The following is an 18,187-nucleotide window of genomic DNA, read 5'->3' as shown; positions in this document are numbered from 1 at the left end:
AAACTACTCTGAAACATTTTGGATTCATAACAGTCAGGGTTTTGTGAACCAGCCCTGTGGAGGACAGCATTCGCTCTGTCACCTAGGGAATTTGTGCCTGGGCAATTAGTGAAAACTCCAAATGTGGCAAAGCCAGGTCACAGCTACCAGCCCTACTTTCCTTGACTAAAATGTGCCACATCTCTATCCAGAGACCACTTTACAAAGACTGTAGTCATTGCTCATAGGGTGTCAGTCGGAGCGTCAGTAATGCCTGGGCTCAGACCTTCATAGTGGCCTAAGTCTTACTGTCTCATCACGTCCTTAGTTTGATTTTTGCCACATGTCTGTTGCTTGTCTTCTGCCTTGGCAGATTTGCCAATGGAAAGCCCAGCTGTTACCACTTTTAAAAGAGGTATCTAACATTGTTCTTCTGCATTCACGCTTAAATCCTCAGTTCGGTGGCCTGGCTTTCAAAAATCTCCAAGGTGCAACAACCTCCCTTGCCTTCAGCAAAGTCTGGTTGCCACTCCACAATTTTGTGAATCAGGGCTATTTCTTAACTAAAGATAAATTTATCACCCCCATCTTCTGCAATTCTTTTTAACATCTAAAGACCATTAGGGACTACAGTGGCTTTCAGTGCTGGTAAGGAGGTTAAGAACTGAGGCCAGGTAGTGTAGAGGTCAGACAAATTTGAATTTATCTCTTAACTTTCAGTCAAAAATAGCTCATTGCCTGGTACAAGATTTTCCGCCCCCCCCAGTATAGCAGTCTTTACTATTAAAGTGAGCCCATCCAGATGCTATGAACATGGTGACAGTAGGATCAGAGGGCATAACTACGAGTTGTGTCACGTCATCACAGTCGTGGCTTGGCATTCAGTGGCAATGCTGCTGAGCCCAATGGAGCCTTTGCAGCCCCTTTCCCTCCCTGGCTGTGCCTCCTGCTGCAGGCCAGCCAGCCTTCTCTCTGCGGTTATGCCAGCAGGAAGGCTTGTGGGGCTGCATTGTATGCTGAAGCAGGGACCTGATTTGTCTGAAGAATAACTCAGAAAAAAGGGTTGTTTTTTCACTCACATCTACTGTTTGAGAGAGTTCATCGTCCAGGAAAATTCACGGAGACAGGCCAGAGTAAGAGAGCATAAGGGCAGGATGAGACAGGGGCTTCTTAAGGCATCACTGTCACCAGAAGTCATTTATGGAAAAGTGCCCTAGTGAATCAAAGCCAGGATTTTCACACCTGTCAGGGGAAAGAAAAAACCAACAACCCTCCATATGTTTACTAATCCTGGCTCTCTGTGTGTATAATAGCGATTCAAATTCCCCGTTATCCTTGTAATGGATCCTTCATTCAGCACAACGTTGCCTGACATGTCAAGCACAACAGAGAGATTTAAAGCCTAGCACTTGGATGGTATAATGTCCCCAACTTTAACTTTGGATGGAGTGATTTTTCCTCCTTTCAGATACGTTTGTAATTATTAAGGCTGGCAGAGGTCCAGATGTTTGAAAAGCTACGAGCTACAGGACAGCCCTCTAGTCACAAGAAAAGAATTACTAAATTAATAAAAGCATTAGTACAGGTAAAATTAGCACTTTGAGTGAGTGCTTGCTCATGCAAGTAAACATATCAAACCCAATAAAGTTTAACTACTGATGTGGTTTGTTTTTTTTTTTTTTTTCTCTTATATTCTGATAGTTATTTAGGTTGTGACCCAAAGTTATCTCAGCTTTTAAGTCCTTTAAAAGGACACTCTCAGGCAGGTCCCGAAGAATTACCAAAACGTAGGTGAAAAGGATGTGGCTCTGCGTGCTTGTGGTAGCAGTTTTGTGACTCCTACTTCTAAATTAAAGATGCAAAACCCAACCATTGTCCTGCACATCTGGTTTGTAGACTGTCCTGGTATCAGCTGGGATAGAGTTAATTGTCTTCCTAGTAGCTGGTACAGTGCTATGTTTTGGATTCAGTATGAGAAGAATGTTGATAACACACTGATGTTTTCAGTTGTTGCTAAGTAGTGTTTAGTCTAAAGTCAAGGATTTTTCAGCTTCTCAAGCCCAGCCAGTGAGAAGCTGGAGGGGCACAAGAAGTTGGCACAGGACACAGCCAGGGCAGCTGACCCAAACTGGCCAGAGGGGTATTCCATACCATGGGACGTCACATCTAGTATAGAAACAGGGGGGAGTAGGGGTGGGGGGAATTGCCGCTCGGGGACTAACTGGGTGTCAATCAGCGGGTGGTGCGCAATTGCACTGTGCATCATTTGTATATTCCAATTCTTTTATTATTACTGTTGTCATTTTATTAGTGTTATCATTATCATTATTAGTTTCTTCTTTTCTGTTCTATTAAACTGTTCTTATCTCAACCCATGAGTTTTACTTCTTTTCCCAATTTTCTCCCCAATCCCACTGGGTGGGGGGGAGTGAGTGAGCATCTGCGTGGTGCTTAGTTGCTGGCTGGGGTTAAACCATGACATAGACCAAGACAGGGGACTGATCTGCCCATGTTTTAAATCTTTTTTTCAATCATTTCAACACCTGGGCAAAGAATTCTCTGCAAATGGGCTTGAGTCCACCCTGCTACAGTCTTGACCTGAGAATTAGCTTCCAAACAATTGCTTCTGTATGAAAAATACCATCATCTCTGTTGGTTCATCTGCAAGTCATCTACTGAGTTAGCTGGTGAAGATATCTTTTGGACCACAAGGATTAGTAGTTTCAAAAGATATCTTTTTACCAAAAAAAAGAAAAAGATGATTACCAGTGTCATTTGTCACACAGACATAAAATACCTAACAGTGCATGTGTATTTGTACCTAACGTACAGCACTGCTATTTGAAAAGGCATTTTATTTAGCGAACAAAATAAATTGCAGAACATCTTATTTAACCTGCTACTTTATCAGAGTCATGGGAGATTACACCTAAACCACTTCTCTAGTGTTTGTTTTTTCACTTTGTAGCTGTCTGCTTTGCTTTTGCCATGTAGCAGCAAGTTTCCTCCTTTTACCTGTGCAAGTCAGAGAGGAGAGAGCAAGAGCTAAAGAGGGCAGGGCACTGCACTTGTGAACCACTAAGACCAGGCAGGATATCTGAGGGAGAAAGAGGAGATTTTCAGGAGTTCAAATGGCATTTGGGTACCTGAGCAGGGGTGGGCATGCAGGTAAATGCCTGCCTGCCAGCTGTGCTTTTGAATGTCTCCCCTCTGAAGTCTCAAATGACTTTGGACTCATTCTTTCCAGTGTTTATTTTCAGACTGGCCAGGCCCATTTGCAGTCATCTGCGTGGTAATGTCAGAGAACTATTTCTTTTCCTTTTTGTTGATTTTGCTCTCAAAGTCTCAGCTAAAGGCAATCCAGACTTGCCTCTACTGAATGCCTTTTCCCAGCCTTTTGTATGAAGCCATGAGAGGTGCAAGTGGAGACACAGGTTTAGGAAGACCTAGCTTGTGTGTTTTGTCCTGTGACCCAGGGACAGGGCCCCAGTGCTTTTTAGCTTTTTTTATTTCAGTAAATGGAGGTTTAAATTCTTGAATATACAGATTCCTCACATTAAATTAAATTTGCTGGTTTTAATTTGTGTGTTTTCAAAGCAACTATGATGTGTCTTCCATGTTTAGATCGCTGATGATATGAGAGTACTTTTTTTTTTTTAAGTGCAAACCATCTTCAGCACTTCATTTTATCTGTCAGGGATTAGTATTTGTTTTTCTACTCAGTGTGGGGTGTTTCATCTGTTCAGTTGACTGAACCTGCTCCAAGTTTGACTTTTTTCTGTTTCAGTGCTTTTGTATGTGAGGAAGGAGACAGATGAGGTGTTTGATGCTTTGATGCTGAAATCACCCACAGTAAAGGGGCTAATGGAAGCGGTAAGTATCTGAAGTCTTCACATGGTTTGTCTTGGCAAGAAAATCTTGAGGCTTTCAATGTATTATTGAGATAAAACATAACATAAAGATGAAGTTATTCTCAAATACATTCAAAGCATTTCATAAAGGCTTTCTGGAGCACACCTCTGAAATGCTAGCATGTTCCAAATTCAGTACTGTCAGCAGGTTGCTGGGATTAAATAGTGTCGCAGAGCTGATTTATTGGAGACCTGAACCTTGAGGAATGGTGGTAATTGACCAGTGTCAGGGAAGCAGAGTGGTGCAGGCTCCATCTTCTGAAATGCTTCTTTCTGAACTGATGATTCAGAGCCTGTTGAATCTTCTCCTCTAACGCCCATCAGTGAGTTCACAGCTATCTTTTAAAGAAGAGGCCCAAGGATGCACTGTTTCTGTGTGAATTTCATATGGCTTTTGTGCAATTGCTGTTCCAGCATATAAGAGGCAGTTGCTGAGCCAATGCAGACTAGTCATTTGTACCTCCTGTCTCAAATTCCTTCTCTAGCCCTTACTGCCAGAGTGAGCTACCTACCAGCCTGCCTCTTTGCTGCTTCTTTGACTTGAGTTTTTGCTTGCTACCCATTAGCTGTGATCATGAGTGGCTATTTCTGCATTTAATCCTGTTTATAGAGCTGATGGCTAGTAGATGTGTGAAATTTGGCGAGGGAAGAGTTAAAAAGCAACCACATGTCTCACTGCTTCGGTGGGGTGACTAATGTGAGATTGACATGTGGGATGCTGAGTTGATTTCCAGCCTTCGTTACATGTAAAAGAGAAGATGGGAATGGATGAAAGTGTCCCTAGAGAGCTCAGTTGAGTGCTAGAAGTGTGTATATTCATATTCTCATAAAACTGTCACAGTGTCTTCTTGCATGTACCAGACACTTCAAATGCAGTAAAGATTGAGTTATTTGGTCAATATTTGGCCAGCAGCAGAAGGCAAAAGAAGATTTGTGGGTTAGTGAAGTTGTTTAAAGTATCTATTCAGATCAAGGTATCTCTGAGGAGAGTCAGCTGCATTCTAAGGATGTCCTAACTGTGCTTTTGTTGATACTGTTTGTTAGCTGTGATTGCAGCTCAGTTGTTAGGCAGAACACACATGTATAATAAAAGCCAGGCTTCACTTAAAGAGCCTGCAGTCTGATTCATGATAAGCTGTAACACGATCTCATCTTGTCTTTGTATGGAAGTTAAAAGTGTGTTATAGTCTGTGCCTCTCCATGCCTGTTTTCCAGCCACTGTGTAACATAAAAACAAAGCTGGTGCAGAAGCAAGAAGGGTTTCTGCATACCTTTGTCAGCACAGCTGCTGACTCAGTGGCATGTTTTCGGCACCAGAGAAATCTGATCTGTTGTAAAATGTCCCAGTTCACTGGAAGGAACACATTCAAAAAATTTTAATTCTCTTTCGTAGGATATTGGGGATAAATCAATGCCAAAAAGCTGTCAAACTGCATTTTCTTAAATACTCTCTCTACAGTTGTTTTAGCAAATCATGTAATTTTGTAATTGTACTCATCCTAAATGCTCAATTCTAAACTCAGTACTAAGAACTTAGAAACAGGCTCTGAATATTATAGAACCCCAGATCTGAAAGACAGTGCCAATGATCTTGAATCATACCCTCCTTCTCTGTTTATGGATTTTACTTTTTTTTTTGTTAATCACTATTACTGGTCTGTGGCTTTCTCCAAATTTTCCATGATTAATGATACTGTTTTCTCAGATACTATGTTTATTTTATTCTCTCGTATACACCGATTCCAAATGAACAATTAGATTCGTTCTCAGATTTCTTTCTTCTGGCAAATATCTAGAGGTCTCAGGTTTCAGAGGTACAGTACATCTCAGAAACTGATGCAAATATTTGGGTTTTAAAGTGTTTGTTTAAGATGACTGCAGTAGTCAGTCTTGATCAACAGAAAATAGTGAGACATTTGCCCATCACAAAACATCGCACATGTGGTGACTGACCAGCTCTAAATCCTGCTCTCAGCCTGATCCAAAGTCAGGTTAACCCTGTGGATCTCAGTAGTTACAGTGTGCAGAATCTTACATTGTGCAGAATCACATATTTAATCAAATTACAGAGGGCAATCTAAATTGGGAAATTGAAGCATCTCCCAAAATTCTAAAATTAAAAGCTAATAGCAGAGCTCAATAGGGCTTGCTTAGACCAAAGTTTATTCAATACCTGTCTGTGTATGTGTCCTTCCAGCCAATGTAGGGCAACAGACTGGACCATTCCGTAGAACTAAGTCGGCAAAGATTTTTTTCCCACGTGCTTTGACAAGCCCAGATGTTGCCCTTTCTCTCTTCCTGACTCCAGCGGAGAAAGCATTTCTGGTGGCTTGTGCAATCAGATATGTGCTACAGACAAACTTGCCATGCCAGGGAACCGCAGGCCAAAGGGAACGCAGACTGTTATTTCAGTGCCACTCTGAAGGCTGTCCCACTGGAAAGAATTCGCTGCTCAGAAGACTGAAAAATGGACAATGGAGATGATGAAGGAAAATATTGCTCCAAATAAAGATATATTTTTAAAATGTATTGTAGCCTGCTTGGGGTCAGGTGAGAAATCGTGTTGTTTTATAAGGAAGTTGGCAGTAGTGGTGTTCCCCGTGAGTTGGCAACAAACGTGTTTCAGAAGAGGGGGTGAAGTGAGATGCCCTAACAGATGCTAACTCTCTGCTTTCTCAGATTCTGCAGCAGGACTTAGCACATTTGCACTGGAGACCTGTTTTCTGCGTCTGTGAGGGGGAGGCTTTCCCATACCCCCACTTTGAGCCTTGCTTCCACAGCTCGCTGTTTGGCATAATTGGTTGCATCTTTAGGGGTTCCTGAGAAATGTGCTTATTCAGTCAGCTGGAAGTCTTTCGCAAAGCTCACTAATCCCTGCATGTTATATAAATCCTACACCTGTCATAGGCAGTGTGACAGGCAAGGCTTTCTCAGCCCTATCTCTCATAGCTTCTGTAGGAAGTGGTGTCCCAGAGTCCCAAACCACTTTGAGCAATGTTTGGAATGCGTGAGTGTTAGGTATCCCAAATATCCTAGGGAAGTTTTATGCTGGAATGTGCAGAATGCTGTATATTAGCTGCTATTAAGCGTCCTTGGCACAGAAATGTTTCTCCCTGCATGTTTATTTGCATGGAATCAGTGAAAAGTGTCTTCACGTACTGATCTTTACAATATCACTAGGCTTCAGAGTTAACAACCCAGAGAGGAAGGTACATAGTTTCCTTATGTTCACGCGGTTTTGACATTTTCTGCAGTTTCAGATTGCGTTTTTTCTCTGATGCCTGTTACAAAGGATTTTTTCAACAATCTGATGAAATGGAGCCATTTTCATTATTGCTTTACATGAAAGCTTAAATTTAGGGGTACAACAAAACCACAGATAGAAAAGTTCAGCACCAGATTGCTTATCTGACGTCATTCTGTTCATGGTAAGCAAAGCTAGAGGGTAAGAAAGAATAAAAGGAGAGCATGAAAGTTTCTCTGAGAACTTCTCTGAGGCAGTCAAGATTTGCCCTCACAGTGTGGCAGCTGGGTACCCCGGAGGTGTCACCAGCCTCAGGTTAAGCAGCTGTCCTCCAGCACAGCATGAGGCATTGAAGGAAGGGAGACTTGGAAAGATGGTGGTAGACAGGGGTGGAGTGTGAGTGAGGGGCAAGGTGTGGGTACCCATACAAATGCTTCTGGCCAGAGGTAGGTGATTCCGTCTACTGGGGATCCTGCCCATGGATCCTCCCTTGGATTTATGTGCGTAGGCTAGGTCAGGCATTCACAAAGGCTAGGTGGGGCAGCCTGTCCCGTCTGTGATGGAGGGTGGCTGTAATAGGTTAGGACATAGCACACAAGGATATGGCAAAGCCTGGGTTCGAATCACCCTTATTCTGCCCTGTTTGGAGCAAAGACTTGAACTTGCTCCAGATAAGCTGAGTATGTTATGGAACTTCTTTGTGGGATGGGTTTCCACCCTGTGTATGTGGTTAGGTAGCTTTTCCGTAGGCTACATGGAGCCTTTTGCATAGGCTACATAGAGCTCAGAGTGAAAAAGATTGGTTTTATAGTTCAATAGTGAGGATGCTTGTGTGAGATGTAAGACAAGTGGGGTGAAGCCTCTCTTCTCATAATTGTGCAAAGCAGACCGTTCCCCACAGCAGGGAGAGTGTGACTGTACAGCATATGGGCTTGTGCAGCCTTGATGCTGAATTAGGTCTCTCCCAAGGCAGGTAAGAACATGGAACCACGACTACCATCGGTACCTGCAGCACCATATCCAAAAGGGCAGTGAAACATGCTGGTGCAAGTAAAATTGAAATAGCAAATGCAACCCACAATTTAATTTGTATTTTATTCTCTGCTAGGTGCAAAACTTAAGGAGTGGATGGGTCCAGTGTACCTTATCAGTTACTCCTTATTTACACCCTCCCCTTTTGGTTAGCCACAGATGTATGCTGTAGTCAGAGGAAACTGTTTGCAGTGTAAAAGAAGCTTTTATGGTTCTTCAAAATCTTGGAGTTATGCTATACTTTTTAAGTACAAAATTGTATCTTAGGTAAGATGACAATTATACAAGTGTAGGTGATGTAGGCAAGTATAGGCTAATTCTCTGTCTTAGAGAATCCTGGCTCTTTGGACAGGAGCAGTGCTTGGGGTTCAACCTGTGGCTGTCTGAATCTGTCCTTGGTGCTGAGTTTATCCACTGTTTTCGTTCTGTTTTCTATTTCATGAAAATTGCTTTAATTTGCTTCTCTAAAATACCACTTTTTCAGAATACCGTTGAGAACACAAACAAAGAATTTTACAGTGACTGATGTTTGGCAGTCTTTCAACGGATTTTTAATTGTGCATTTCAGTTATCTAATGCAGAAGATAAATAGTCAGCTATTTAGCTGCAACTTCATTTCACCTGGGAAGAGCAGGAAACTTACTTTGGTTGGCAGTAAAGTACCACAGAACATTAATCACTGACAAAAAGTCATTTTTCCATAATGATTTTGCCTTTTGGGACAATCTTCTTCTGAAGTATAAGCTGTGAGACCTGTTCTCTCAAAGAAGAGTCGTAATTTGGAAAAGAAACTTGGCTCAGACGGAGGGCTCAGGGACACCATCTCTACAAGCACACCACAGGCTCACTGCAGAATGGACGTCTAAAAAAGTTACTAATATACTGCTGCAAAGCAATGCCAAAGCATCCCAGTGAAGTGCTTGTTAGTGTTGGTAATTCGTCAGCTAAGTAGTTCTTCCTTCAAAAGTTTTCCTATATTTTCTGCTTTTATCATTTGAGTAGCTGGCAAGAGGTTTATTTTAGAAGTCCTTTACCTTGTTAACACACTTCTCTGCAGCATTTCATTATCTGTACACTCAGATGATGTTTTGTGAGCCAAATGGTGTTCTCATTTTGCCACCCTAGTAACTAGACTGAGTCACCTCCCCAACAATACAGTAGCTTCCTAATCCTGTGTGTAGCATGTTTGTGGCCCACCCACGATAAAAGATACCTTGAAGATACTTTTCAGACAAAAGAAGTACCATGGAGGGTCCTGTTAGCTTAATAAACCGTGAAGTGCCATTGAGAAATAGAAATGTGCACTTTTTTGTGCTGATCCATCAATCCATTAGCTCCCGTTGTATTGCTACTCATCTGCCTTCTGCCTGGTGGAAGAAGCCTTTGCTTCCATGAGCCCAGAAAATCAGAATAAGAAACAGCAGAAAGGCGGCTGATCAGATTGAAATTCCCTGGTAAAATCTGAAGCTGGGAAGGTGTTGACTCCTTGAGCAGAGCAATAGGAGATGCTGAGGCAGTTTTGATGACTCACACCCTATGAAAGCTCCAAGTCTCCAAGTTTCTGGATGGAAAAGATTGTGTTTTTTTGATCAAGATGTTTAGGATTATTCCTCCCCGAGTCATCCTTAAATGAAGCTATGGTATGGTTGCGAGTGACTTTTCTGTATAGCTATCCTGTCAAAGTTTGCAGAGATAGCGTTTTAATGCCTTTTGTAAAGTGAGAGGTGATAATTTTTTATTTCTCATTAGTCTTTAATGATATTTCTTTTCTTTTTATGATTTCAGATCTCTGAGAAATATGGCCTGCCAGCTGAAAAGATTGCAAAACTTTATAAGAAGAGTAAAAAGGGGTAAGTAAACTATCTAGGGGCTATTGCAGGATCCTTTAGAAGTACTCAGAGATCCCAAATATGCTTGGGGCCTCATGCTGCTGGGCAGTATAAACACTTCTAGGAGACTATGCTTGAAATCTTTCATATGCTTGAAATCTTAATGTCTATGGAGACAGCAAGGGGCGGCAGGGGAGGAAACGTGAATCTCCAGTCTGTGTCTGTCCAGTATTCATAGGCTTACTGTGAAGAAACAGTTGGTGTGTGGAAAATGTATTTGGATAAAGTCTGTTTTGTAGACTATATGCTTAATAACATCATGGAGTGCTAGCGTGGGAGAGGTGCAGCCTTTGCTGTGAATGCAGCGTGGAGTTTCCCTGCAGTGTTAGGAAGAAGTATGCCACTGTCCGAATCTGAAAGGCAGGCAGGCAGTGTTTGCTGCAGGGGTTTCAGCTGAGTAAATTTAGACATGAGCATCACAGCTGTGATTTTAGAATAGCTAGGCTACTACTCCTTGCCATAAATCTAAATCTCTCCACTTCAACTTTTTTTTACTTCTAAATAATCACAATATTGTAGTGATATAATTTTAAGTCAATCATTTATTTTCAGCTGTAACTCTAGCTTAGGGGACTGTTTTGTCTGGGGATTTCTTTAGCTTTTGAGAAGACAGGTGAAACTTCTCATGTTTTGCTTCTTTCTAACAAGTGATGTGTTTGTTGGAAGAAACACTTTGCGGTAGAGTGAGGAAAACACTCATATACACTTCTAATAGTTGTCGATATTCTCACATCCAGGCTCAGTTCTAGGCCTGTGAGCTGTGTGCAAAGCACAAATTACACTGCTTCCCCATGTTAGCGACTTACACCACAGAGGTGCAGCAGCTCACGCAGCGTGGCTGAGGAGTAGCATGGAGGTGTACCTGAGGGAGCCAACACCAGGCATGGGAAACACCAGCTAGCTGGGTCTGCCAGAGGTCTGGAGTGCAGTTCACCTTGTAGGCAGCTTAAGTGGGTTAACATCCCAGCACTGGCATGTCACTTACCTTAACTATTTTGGCAAGGAGCAGCCTCTAATCCAAAGGGACTGTTGGGCAGATCTTGATGATGATTCCCACTATTGTCCCTGTACTGGCATGTGCTGGAGTCTGTTTTTGCATTGTAGTGAAGCGAGCACATGCGGTGGAGTGCATGGCTTTTGCTTTACAGTGTTCTGACACATAAAAATATTGGGTTTTGCCTTTGTCACCAGTATATTGGTAAACATGGATGACAACATTATTGAGCACTACTCCAATGAGGACACGTTCATCCTGCACATGGAGAGCATGGTCGAAGGATTCAAGATCACACTGACAGAGATCTAGCCTCAGGCAGACCCTTTTCGTAAGGAACCACAGCATTTCATCCTTCTTGGAAAGCAGAAGATTCCCTGGGAACTTGACAGACATTGATCAGAGAAACTGTTACAAGACTGCTTTGAAAATACTGTCCATTCTGCACGTGTGCACCCACTGCATATAGACTTGGGTTTGTCAAGCACAAGGCCACTCATGTTAACCTGGTCCCTTATTTATTGTTCCCCACTCTCTAGTGTATAAGCAGTTACCAGCCCCCAGATTTGTAACCAGATGACCCACTGTAAATGTGAAATGCAGCATTTTAATCCATACTTTAGTGTGGATAAGCTCATTCTAAAACGTGTTAAGGAACCATGCTGGTCTAGTTTCAGAAAGCTGGTGTAAATCACTTTACCAGTAGTTCTCTCCTCTCCGTCATTGCTAAAAAAGTGGTGCAGTGCTAAAGATGGGGAAAGTGGCTGACAGAGTTCACTTGCTCAGACTGATCCATATCTCTCTATAGTGTATAGTCTTGCCAAATACCTCTGGTAGTTCTCAGCACGTAGCAATGAGGACTTGTAAGTAAGGCATTCAGCTACAAATGTCACTTGTAAGTAAATGGTAAAGAAACCATTTTAACCTTGTATATAATGTTTATAATATGCAATAATATATTTTAACTACTGTATGTGGGCATGTTTACTGCCGCTATGTTTTTGTATGTATTGGGTTTAGGGTTTAACAGAATCTTTCCTAGAGGATTAGATTGCTGCAATCTGTTAAGGAGTGTGTACAGAGAAGCTGATAACTGCATCTGCACTCATATGCTCCACCCTTGCCCACCATGTTTTATACTGAAATGTTGGAGCAAACCGTGCTAAAGGGTCTGGAGTGCTCTAGCACAATGGGACCCACCTTAGGTGCCCAAGTCCCAGCTGTAGATACGCGAGTGTCCCATCCAGCTGTCACCAGATCCAAGAGGCACCATGTGTCTGCTGCCTGGTGTGCCTAGAGGTATGGAAGGGAATTCTGCCTGTTCCGTTGATGAAGTGGAGGCTCTCAAAGTGGGCTTTTCCCAAGCCTGTGGAGGGAAAGGTGCTTTCCGCAGCAGCCAGCTCATTAAAGCATTCCTCTAGACTGTAAGAAACAGGACTTCAAGCTCTTCTTCTTAAGGGCACTTGCTCTTGTATCTCCATTGAATGATTCTGTTTTGATTCCTAGGACAGTTGGGTGAGGTATAAACCTGGGCTTGATGTAAATATTTTATTGAAACTGGAACAATTTTACCAGTGGTGATTAAGTATCCCACAACTGAGGTGTGGAGATAGGTCTCTCTCACAAGGGCTGGATCTGAACCCAAGTTGAACTACAAGGTTATCCCATCAAATTCCACCCGTATCTCATGAATTCTGTGAAGAGAGAAAGTTGCAAGCTAAAATCATACCAGGAAAGGGCTTCAAGGCCTGAATGTCCCTAGCACATCCAAACCCACCACTTCTTTCTCTCCTTTCCAGCTCCTCTGACTATTGTAGAAAGCTCCTCACTCAGTATACAATCCCATGAGTTTCAGCTGCAAGCATTTTATTCTCTATGCACTGTATGTGGATCCTGTGCAACAGACAGAAATGTGGGTCCTTTCCTACATGCAGCCTTTAGAGTTTCTTTTTTTTTTTTCCCCTGTCAGAAATCTTTTTTTTTCGTTTAATCACAGAGTCTTTTTTATTAGGTGGTTAATGGTGTAAAGAAACACTGCCTAATTTAACAGGCTCATTCTGTTGTTTTTTTTGCTGTGTGGACCTATTTACATTCAAGTAAAGTAGCTGGGATAGCTGACCAGTCTGATTCAGTCATGTTTTTGCATGAATTGTCCTGCAAGCTCTTGCACACTTTCTTAACTTCATTAGCAATAGCATCCCATTAAAATCTGTACTTCAAATGGAAATGTTAGGTACCTGTCAAAGTTTTTGTGGGACCAGAACCTATAAAAGGTTCAGGCTGTTAGTGTCAGGGCTAACATACTCAGAATCCACATATGTCTGCAAAGCAAAGTGTCTGTTCTGCCTTCTTCCCTCCCTCCCTCTTCCTTTGCCATGTGCTCTTTCTCCTTCTGATGCAGAGTTTTGTAGTAATTCCATTATCTTTTTATAAATATACTCCAGCAAAGATGCTCTTGCTACCTTGCTCAGGAGCAGACAGCCTGGGAATACAGGGGATTTATGGTGGTTCAGTTTGTTTCTCCTTGGCTCAGGCTCAGATAAAAAGTCTATGCTGTCTTAGCCCAGATACTTTTTTCCTAAAGAAAAAAAGAGGACAGTTTTGGCAGGTGGCATTAGGAACTGGGACCAGCACACAGGACTGGTGAACAGTGGTGTTAGTTCTTGAATTTCTCTGTTGTTTCACGGTGTTTAGGATCCTAAGGATATTAGCTGAGATCTCTCAGTTGGTCATGTCTGGGCAGAAGCTACAGGTGAAGCATATGAGTAAACGTACACAGGAGTTGAGCCCTGGTTCTGCCCCCAACAAACTTGCCATCCAAGCTCTCTTACTTATAGGGAATGCCTGTAGTGCCTGAGGCTGGGCTGGGTTGGGATGTGCTGCATTAAGAGAGGACAGTGAGAATTTGGGGTTCACTCAGAGAAGGACAGGGCTGTCCTGGCAGCACCAGCGCTCAGGTTAATGGCACATTCTTGTCTTACATATGGGTGGAGATGAGCTGGGATCTGTTGGATGCTGCAGCATCCTTGCCAAGGAGCAGTGTAGGATCAGTGAGAAGTGCAGTGCTCCAGGAAATACTGGGGCGTAAGGAGCTATCTTTTCATTGCCATTTTAGGAGCTTTTGGTCAGGCACTGTCCAGAGAAGGAAAGTTGCTTCCAAGATTAACTGAAAGCTTTTCTAAATACATCTTAAAGTGTGCGAATTCCTGATACAAGAGAGCTCATACGCCTGCCTTTAGTTCCTTCTTACAGTCTCAATTAAGGTAGCAGGGTTGAGGAAGATGAGTAGGGTTTACCCTGATGGAAATATTACTTTAAAACAACAACTAGAGCTAGTTAAGGATGATCTCCCTTAACTTTATCTGCCAGGGTCTGAGGGCTTTGTTTCTCTGCTCCAGATGCAGATGCATCGCAAGCACCTAAGACATTACAAAGACCACATCACCCTGCACCCCTTCAGTTGTAGTTACAGCATCAGCTGCTGGAGGAGCACTGAACCTTGGATCCTGGTTCTGGCAAGCTACAAGCTCTCAGGGTTCACCTTGTTGGTCAAAAACAGGCTATCAAAGTGATGGAGAAGGGCCAGTATGAGTAATACAAACTTCTGAAGCAGTGGCCTGCCTCATGCCCTGCTTGATTCAAAGGTCTTGAGGCATACAGAGTGCTCGCATGTATATTGTTTAAAATATACGTGTTGCTTTTGTTTAATGAAAAATATTGATTATTGCTGGATCTTCCAAATATTATGAGTTAAATGGAAGTAACATTTTCCTACTGTTCAGCAGGGCACAGGAACATCTGCCTTGCCTCCTTTTGTCTCTTTGTGGCACTGTGTTTATTTAAAGGAACAAAACTCTCATTTCCTTTCCTTCTTCAAGATAGCAGTCTTGAATCTTAACTAGTGCAGCCTGAAGGGTGGCTTGCTGCTCAACTCCTTTTCCCTATGAAGAATTAGAGCAGTGCATTGTCTGTAGATGTTGTGTTTCGAAAGACTCTGGTAGAGATGTGCAAAAGAATAGTCTTCTAAGCTCTGATTTTGGTTCCCGCTACAGACTTGGCACTATGTCCGTCCATTTGATGTTTTATTATGAAAACCCCAAATCTCAAATTTTAGTTACTTTCTACAGTCAGGTGCTGCTATCCCCAAAATAAAGTGCATCCTTTCAGTGAAGCTTTGTTGATGTACAGTGATAGCCCCATCAAGACATTTTGGAGGATTTTTACCACTGAATTTAAACTACAAAGAAAAGAACTTTTTTTTTTTCCTATGCATCCTCTCTCATGAAGTTTTTGGTCAATGGAATTCAGAGATCAAGTGTCTTTCTTGTATATTTTTCTCTTTCAGTCTATGGATTGTTTAAATGTTGTAAATTAATTCAAACAATTAGTAAAAACTGAACTCTCCAGCCATCAGAGATGCTGTATATTGATCAATATGGAACTGGAAAGGAGTATCTTATGACTTTTAAAATGTAAAGCTTATGAAATGTTTATATGCTCTTCCATTTTCTATGAATTGAGACAAGATACAAACAAGAATGTTTGTGCCAAAGTTTCTGACAAGCCCTCTTTCTGGCAAACAAGGAACTTTATGTATAAATAGTGTGCTTTTATATTAAGAAAATAGCTCATGTAACTTAATAGCATTGCAACTGGGAGAGGGGTTTGATAAACTGTAAATACAGTTATTTTATTTTTTGTACATTTTTAAGAAGGAAAAAAAATAAATATTCCTATGTATGAGATAATATTTCTGTTGCTGTGGTGTGTATTACTACATACTGGGGATTGAATTCCCACTTCTGAGCCCAGAAGTCTTTTCAAAAAGAAGAAAATAGAAATTCATTCTACCGAGAAAACAAGAACAGAGACTGAAAAAATAATCACCAAAACATGGGTTCAATGACTGGCCTGGTAGACGGGGGGAGGGAAGTGGATATTGTCTACCTGGACTTCAGTAAGGCCTTTGACACTGTCTCCCGTAAGATCCCCACAGAGAAGCTGTTGATGTATGGCCTGGATGAGCAGACAGTGAGGTGGACTGAAGACTGTCTGAACGGCTGGGCCCAGAGGGTGGTGGTCAGTGGCATGAAGTCTAGTTGGAGGCCAGGGACTAGCGGTGTACCCCAGAGGTCAATACCAGGTTCAGTCCTGTTCAGTATCTTCATTAATGACCTGGATGATGGAATGGAATAGAACAGAATGGAATAGAATGGTTTGGGTTGGAAGGGACCTTAAAGATCATCTAGTTCCAATGCCCCTGCCATGGGCAGGGACACCTTCCACCAGACCAGGTTGCTCAAAGCCCCATCCAGCCTGGCCTTGGACACTTCCAGGGAGGGGGCATCCACAACTTCTCTGGGCAACCTGTTCCAGTGCCTCACCGCCCTCACAGTGAAGAACTTCTCCCTTACATCTAATCTCAATTCACCCTCTTTCAGTTTAAAGCCATTACTCCTTGTCCTATCACTACATGCCCTTGTAAAAAGTCCCTCTCTGGCTTCCCTGTAGGCCCCCTTTAGGTATGGGAAGGCTGCTATAAGGTCTCCCTGGAGCCTTCTCTTCTCCAGGCTGCACAACCCCAACTCTCTCAGACTGCCTACATAGGAGAGGTGCTCTAGCAGTGTGTACCCTCAGCAAGTTTGTTGACGACACAAAACTGGGAGGAGTGGCTGATACACCAGAGGGTTGTGCTGCCCTCAACAGGCTGGAGAAATGGGCTGACAGGAACCTTACAAAGTTCAACAAGGGGAAGTGCAAAGTCCTGAATCTGGGAAGGAACAACCCCATGCACCAGTATATGCTGGGGGCTGCCCAGCTGGAAAGTAGCTTGGTAGAAAAGGACCTGGGAGTCCTGGTGGACACCAGGTTGAACCTATGTGCCCTTGCAGCAAAGGCGGCTGATGGTATCCTGGGCTGCATTAGACAAAACATTGCCAGCAGGCTGAGGGAGGTGATCTTTATTCAGTGCTGGTGAGGCCACACCTGGAGTCCTGTGCCCAGTTCTTGGCTCTGCAATACGAGAGACATGGACATGCTAGAGAGAGTCCAACAAAGGGCCACTAACCTAATGCAGGGATGGGAGCACCTCTTCTATGAGGACAGGCCGAGACAGCTGGGACTGTTCAACCAGGGCAAGAGAAGGCTCTGGAGAGATATTTTCAGTGTGTACAGATACCTGAAGGGAGGGTGCAAAGAGGACAGAGCCAGGCTCTATTCAGCGGTGCCCACTGACAGGACAAGAGGCAGTGAGTACACACGGAAACACAAGAGACTCTGTCTGAACATGAAGAAACACTTTTTCACTGTGAGGATGACGGAGCACTGGCACGGGTTGCCCAGAGAGGTCGTGGAGTCTCCATCCTGGGAGATACTTAAAAGCTGCCTGGACACAATCCTGGGCAACTGGCTCTAGGTGGCCCTGCTTGAGCAGGGGGGTTGGACCAGATGACCTCCAGAGGTCCCTTCCAACCTCGACAGTTCTGTGATTCTGTGACACATTGAAGTGTCCTGGGAACCTGGCTGGAAGCTCTGGCACTAACATCTTTGTGAGGGCACCTGGGCTGAGATCCTTACCCGCATCTGCTCCTGCTGTGCCCTGCGTGCCCAAAGCACTGAAGCATACCTGGCCATGCATCTTGCAGTAAAACATTTTCATCAACCAGTTTATTCTCCACCAGTTGACTTTGTCTTTTCCAACAAGAATCCAGGAGGTGAGAACATCTAAGTAACCGGGACATTGCTTGGGAAAGCATTTGTCTTGGCAAAGGGACGCTGCCCAAGCAGTGGCAGGGCAGCCCTGTCTTACTGTGGGGTGAAGTTCAGCGCTGCTGCCGAGGGCAAGTCCTGAGTGGGACAAGGTGCCATGCGAGAGCCAGCTGCTGAGATCTCTTCTCGTGTCAGGCAGAGACCACACCTGGGCAATAAGGAAAGAAGTTAATTCACCTGAAATGTCTTGGCCAGCAGAGCGTTGGCTCCAAGAACCCAGCTTCCTCCAGCCCCTCCCCATCCAAGCAAAACTCATCCAGTTGTATCCAGCTCCAAGAGCCTTTTCACGGTTGCCAAAGGCTTTAAAAAAAGGCCTTCCCTGGGTGCTTGGCATCTTTCTAATAGTTTTGAAAAGTATTTGTTGGCTGCG

At 43.2% G+C, this 18,187-nt stretch overlaps 1 protein-coding gene across 9 annotated transcripts in view; it reads left to right on the top strand.

Annotated features, from left to right (window-relative positions):
- GRHL2 (grainyhead like transcription factor 2) overlaps nucleotides 1-15,761 on the top strand; it is a 70,839-nt gene extending 55,078 nt beyond the window's left edge. For all 9 annotated transcript variants that reach the window (XM_041123134.1, XM_030012218.2, XM_030012219.2 and 6 more), the window contains 3 exons: nucleotides 3,767-3,852; nucleotides 9,952-10,016; nucleotides 11,247-15,761. In XM_041123134.1, the coding sequence (XP_040979068.1) occupies nucleotides 3,767-3,852; nucleotides 9,952-10,016; nucleotides 11,247-11,361 (266 nt within the window). In that variant the 3' untranslated portion in view covers nucleotides 11,362-15,761. The remainder of the gene's footprint in view (nucleotides 1-3,766; nucleotides 3,853-9,951; nucleotides 10,017-11,246) is intronic.
- The last annotated feature ends 2,426 nt before the right edge of the window (nucleotides 15,762-18,187 follow it).

This window comes from Aquila chrysaetos, chromosome 4 (genome assembly GCF_900496995.4).
Source record: "Aquila chrysaetos chrysaetos chromosome 4, bAquChr1.4, whole genome shotgun sequence".
In the NCBI taxonomy this organism is placed as follows: Eukaryota; Metazoa; Chordata; class Aves; order Accipitriformes; family Accipitridae; genus Aquila; species Aquila chrysaetos.
Note: the sequence above shows the minus strand (reverse complement) of the source record. Positions and strands in the feature narration are given on the sequence as shown.